General features: G+C 47.3%; 1 protein-coding gene across 1 annotated transcript in view; it reads right to left on the minus strand.

Moving 5' to 3' along the window:
* The window catches only part of MERTK (MER proto-oncogene, tyrosine kinase), a 136,213-nt gene that overhangs the window by 13,697 nt on the left and 116,516 nt on the right, over positions 1-6,000 (minus strand). Inside the window, exons 14-15 of the mRNA XM_010829545.1 lie at positions 4,632-4,724; positions 2,233-2,351 (exon numbers count right to left, since the gene is read on the minus strand). Coding sequence (XP_010827847.1) covers positions 2,233-2,351; positions 4,632-4,724 — 212 coding nt within the window. The remainder of the gene's footprint in view (positions 1-2,232; positions 2,352-4,631; positions 4,725-6,000) is intronic.

Below are 6,000 nucleotides of genomic sequence, written 5' to 3' on the forward strand. Positions count from 1 at the left end.
AACAGCAAAAGTATGATCCATTAAAATAAAAAAACTGATGGGACTTCCCTGGTGGTACAATGGATGAGAATCTGCATGCCAATAGAGCTGACAAGGGTTTGATCCCTGATCTTGGAAGATTCAAGGGAGCGACTAAAGCCACTGAGCAACTAAAGCCTGTGTGTGACAAGAACTGAAGCCCGAGTATTCCCGGGCCCATGAGACACAGCTAAAGCCCATGTGCCACAAGTACTGAGGTCAGTGTACTCCAGGGCCCACGGGACACAGCTAAAGCCCATGTGCCACGAGTACTGAGGCCCATGTACTCCAGGGCCCACGGGACACAGCTAAAGCCCGTGTGCCACGAGTACTGAGGCCCGTGTACTCCAGGGCCCATGGGACACAGCTAAAGTCCATGTGCCACGAGTACTGTGGGCCCGTGTACTCCAGGGCCCACGGGACACAGCTAAAGCCCGTGTGCCACGAGTACTGAGGCCCGTGTACTCCAGGGCCCACGGGACACAGCTAAAGCCCGTGTACCACGAGTACTGAGGCCTGCGAGTTCCAGGGCCCACGAGACACACGACTGAGCCCACATGCTACAACCACCAAAGCTGCCACCCCCTGGAGCCTGTGCTCTGCAGCAAGAGAAACCACCACAGTAAGCTCCTGGACCACGAGGAGGAGGGGCCCCGACCCACCGAAACTGGAGAAAGCCCAAGCACAGCAACGAAGACCCAGTGCAACCAAAAATAAATACATAAATTGTAAAAACCAAAATAGGCATGAGCATGGGACCAGCACAGGAGCCAGATGAAGGCAGGAACTCTTTCTCTTTTAGGTTCTTTCCACCATCCCTTGAAAGAACAGAACAAAACCAAGAAAAAGAAAATAAAAAACCTCCTGGTGTTTCCATAACACTTGCATACAATACCAACAGGGGCAGCAAGGTACAGGAGAGAAGGCTCCAGAAAATGTTCTCCGTAAACTGGTCTCAGGTTTTAGGTTGTTTTTTTTTTAACGATTTACTTTGTTTTTAAAAATACTCGTATTTTATTTATTTATTTGGCTGTGCCGTGTCTTAGTTGCAGCAGTCGGAGTCTTCGATGTTTTGTAGCGGCACATGGCATCTTTAGTTGAAACAGGTGGGCTCTAGTTCCCTGAGCAGGGATGGAACGCAGGCCGCCTGCCCTGAGAGTGCAGAGTCTTAACCACTGGGCCACCAGGGAGTCCCTATTTGCTTTAGTTTTGACTTTGCTGCACAGGCTTTTCTCTAGTTCCAGTGAGCAGGGACTACTCTTCGTTCTGATGCGGGGGCTTCTCCTTGTAGTGGCTTCTCTTGTTCGGACCCGGGCTCTCGGTGCATGGGCTTCAGTAGTTGGGGCTCCCAGGCTACAGGGTACAGGCTCAGTAGATGTGGAGCACTGACTTAGTTGCTCCGTGGCGTATGGGATCTTCCTGGACCAGGGATGGGACACGTGTCCTCTGCACTGCCAGGTGGATTCTCAACCACTAGACCACCAGAGAAGCCCAGCTTTGTGGTTTTCCCAGCTGTCTCCATAAGCTTTCGATAAGTGGCCTTCCTCCAGGCTCACCTGTCTCATGGGATGAGGACCTTCCCCTGCGGCGCTGCCAGGCACCACATTGCTACTGCTCTCGCATCAGGACCCCTTCCACCACCTGGGGCTGGGGAGCGAGGTGCTGCAGTCTAAGGGCCTGTTTCTGATTGGTTTCTCTGTGCTGTGAGGCTTCATGGCAAGGCTTGTGGGGTCTCAGGGGTGGCCCTCTCTCATGGGCACCGTGGAAGGTAGGCAGGCGGACCCACCAATTCCTAACATGCTTTCTGATTCTGAGGACAGAGGGGCTCAGGACAAATAGAAGGATGGATGCAACCAATTTCCCCTCCGACTCTCTGAAAAAAACTCCGTGCAACTGGGAACTGAGACAGCTCCGACATCTGGTGATTTCATAGTAAACAATCCAAAAAAGGAGACTTTGAAGGAAAGAGCCACTCTGATAGCAAGAGGGGCCCACTCAGCTCCATCCCCAGCTGGTTTCTCCCCCACATAAGATGAGAATAATGAAACCTGTGGGCAGGTCTGCTGTGACGATGGACATCTTACATCAACCCCCAGGGCCAGTGAGCGCTGGACAAAGGCCAGCGTCCCCTGCTTCCCTTTGTAGGTTAGACGCTGAGGTCATCCTTGTCGTGGGAGCCCTGAGTACTGTTCAGGCAATGAGGTGATGAATTACCTTTGGTCCTGTCTCCAGTCGGGAATAGAGGAGGTAGGTGTGCAGATCCCCGTATTTCATGAAGGGTAAAATCACCATGGGCCTGGGGATGCCCTGAGGGCTCATTTCTATACATACACCTGGAATTAAAACCAGAGAGTGAGTTACAAAGAGCCCTTGTTAGCAGTGACCAGAAAATGCGCTGCAGGAGCGCTGGGTAATTGAAACCAGGCACTCTCAAATTCACAGTTAAAAAAATGAAACAAAACATTCACAACACACACACTCTGTGTTTTAGAATACGGAACACACACTGGGGTCCACTTCTTGGTATTTTTTTTTTCTTTCAGACTAGTGCCAATCTTTGCATGAAAGTTCTCAAAAAAGTAATCAATACCAAGTACAGCCATGGAGAAGGATATGGCAACCCACTCCGGTATTCTTGCCTGAGGAATCCCACGGACAGAGGAACCCGGTGAGCTACAGTCCATGGGGTCGCGAAAGAGTCAGACACGACTTAGTGACTAAACAACAAAAAACAAGTAGCTCATGGAGTTTTTGTTATACTGAGTCAAACTGAGGAGGAGGTGACCACAGTAGAATTCGAGAGTAAACTAGTTTCAGATGATGGTTAAATAATTAATCATATTAAGTCCCCTGCAACCAAATACTTAAAACTATTGGAAGAATTAATTCTGAGGGCCCATAGGTGAAATCCATGTCTCTAAATGTTAACAGTTATACAGAGGAAAAGCTCCACATCATTTGTCACAGATGCTACAATCAGAGTGTCTGAGATCAGGCTCGCAAAGCTCTTGAAGATGGTAGTCAACGACTAAGCACCACTGTCCTCAGACTCTGCTGAAGTCAATAGCTACAAATGAGCCACAGTAGTTTCTCTGACACAACACTGTCTCCAAACATTAGTTTTCCCATCTCTCTGGCAGTGTCCATCACAATAAACATTGAAAATTCCAAGAATATAGCCTTTATCAAGTCAAAGGACAGCAAAAAAAGAAGTCAGCAGAACATTCAACTATTTTTAGGTTGCTCTCCCCTTTTGGAAGAGCATCACACACCAACCACTTGAGACCAGCTCTCCATTGAGTATTAGTAAATGGTGTCACAAAACCAAATTCTCATTGTTAAATCACTGACTCAAATCCCATGAAACTGCCAACATAGATCCTAAGAAATTCATATGTTAAAAAATTTTTAATATCTTTTCAAGTACTGATTTCTTAGGTTCTGCTGTGCTTAGTTGCTCTGTCATATCTGACTCTTTGTGACCCCATGGACTGTAGCCAGCCAGGCTCCTCTGTCCATGGGATTCTCCAGGCTAGAATACTGGAGTGGGTTGCCATGCCCTCCTCCAGAGGATCTTCCCAACCCAGGATTGAATCCAGGTCTCTCTCACTGCAGGTGAATTCCTTGCTGTCTGAGCCACCAGGGAAGCCACATTTCTTGGGCTCCATATTGACAATTTCATGGGACTTGATTCAATTGATTTAAAAACGGTTTCTCAGGACCTTCCTGGTGGTCCAGTGGCTAGTACTCCTAGCTTACACTGCAGGGAGCAGACTAAATCCCTGAGAGGAATTAAGACCCGTATGTCACTTGGTGGAGCCAAAAAAAGTTTTAAAAATTGTTTCTCAAAGATGATCTATGGAATTTGTCTAATTTTCAGCTTTGCCCTACTAGCCTTTGATTCACGTGCAACCTGAAATCAAGACAAATTATAGCATAACCAGCTTTCATGTCTTGTAAGTGGGGTGGTAGTGGTGGTTTAAGGGCTACATCATGTCTGACTCTTTTTCGACCTCATGGACTGTAGCCCGCCAGGCTCCTCTGTCCGTGGAATTCTTCAGGCAAAAATACTGGAGTGGGAGAATAGTGGAGGAGCCATTTCCTTCTCCAGGGGATCTTTGCCACCCAGGGAATGAACCCAGATCTCCTGAATTGCAGGCAGATTCTTTACCGACTGAGCCATCAGGGAAGCCCTGTAAGGGCAGGGGGTGGGGTTGGGGGTAAGTGAGGCTATTTTAATCCATAGCAACTTAGAATTCTGTGGACACTAAACACTCCTGAGTTCACTGGTATCCAGGAAATTTAGGCCTATTTTTACAACCAGCTTCAGAAAAATGCAACCATAAAAAGTCTTTTGGGAGAAAAACTCAACTCTTTTTTTTTTCTTTTGCAGGATATTAGTTCCCCAACCAGGGATTGAACCCAGGCCTCCTGCAGAGGAAGGGCTGAGTCCTAACCACGTGACTGCCAGGGAATTCGCAAAAACCCAATGTTATGAAGTACTTTGGGATTATACAAGGCATAATGTTTATCTGCCCCAGAGATTTTTGCTTGGGCCCAGAGTGTATCAGCCGAGGCCCTCCGGTCACCCAATGCTGCATTTCTGTGAGTACCCAGGAGCCGAATGACGTTCGGATGGTTGAAGTCTTTCATGCATGCAGCCTCACTGAGAAATTCCTCAATCTCTCGCTGCGAAAAGTTGTCCACTAAAAGAAAAGATGGAAAAAGTTAGCCATGAGTTATTACTCAGAGAAGGGGAAAGAGGAATAGCAATTTTATTCTTGAAAAGTAGAATCAGGAAAAGGCAAAATGATAGCAACAGTAAGAGTGGTTGCCAGGGACTGGTTGGGGGGAGGGATGAATCGGTTGCCTATAGGGGTTTTCAGGAGATGAAACTTCTGTGTGACCCTGGAATGGTGGACACAGGACATAATGCATTTGTCAAAACCTACAGAACATACAACACACGTTGGACCCTAATGTAACCTGTTGTTGCCGTTTACTTGCTAAGTTGTGTCCAACTCTTCGTGACCCTGTTGGACTGTAGCCCACCAGGCTCCTCTGTCCTTGGGATTTCCCAGGCAATACTAGAGTGGGCTGCCATGCCCTTCTCCTGGGGATCTTCTTGACCCAGGGATCAAACCCATGTCTCCTGCATTGGCAGGTGGATTCTTTACTGCTGGAGCCACCAGGAAAGTCCCCTTCTATAAATCTAAAACCATTCTAAAAATTAAGAGATCAAACCAGTCAATCCTCAAGGAAATTAGTCCTGAATATTCATTGGAAGGACTGATGCTGAAGCTGAAACGCCAATACTTTGGCCATCTGATGCGAAGAACTGACTCATTGGACAAGACCCTGATGCTGGGAAAGATTGAAGGTAGGAGGAGAAGGGGACAACAGAGGATGAGATATTGGGGTGGCATCACCAACTCAATGAACATTGAGTACGAGCAAGCTCCGGGAGTTGGTGATGGACAGGGAAGCTTGGGGTGCTGCAGTCCATGGAGTCACAAAGAGTCGGACATGACTGAGCGACTGAACTGAACTGAACTGATTATTAATAGCAAAAAACAACAAAAAAAACCCAACACCTAAAATTGAATCCAACTGGTCTGTTGCAATGATTTTTGCCTCAAAAAAAGAACAAACTGCTTCTCTCTCTCAGCACATTTCTTGCAAGTCTGGTTGCACAATTCTGCCTTGTGAACTAGATGCACTTTCATACCAAGTTTCTGGAATCATGCCAACTCAAAAGAGACATTTAAAATTCTATAATTAGGCTGAGTGAAATAAGCCAGTCACACGAGGACAAATACTGTATGATTCCACTTTTGTGAGGTATTTCAGTTCAGTTCAGTTAAGTCGCTCAGTCGTGTCCGACTCTTTGTGACCCCATGAATCGCAGCACGACAGGCCTCCCTGTCCATCACCAACTCCTGGAGTTCACTCAGACTCAAGTCCATCGAGTCAGTGACGCCA

The sequence above is a fragment of the Bison bison genome, unplaced genomic scaffold (assembly GCF_000754665.1).
Source record: "Bison bison bison isolate TAMUID 2011002044 unplaced genomic scaffold, Bison_UMD1.0 scf7180017864508, whole genome shotgun sequence".
In the NCBI taxonomy this organism is placed as follows: Eukaryota; Metazoa; Chordata; class Mammalia; order Artiodactyla; family Bovidae; genus Bison; species Bison bison.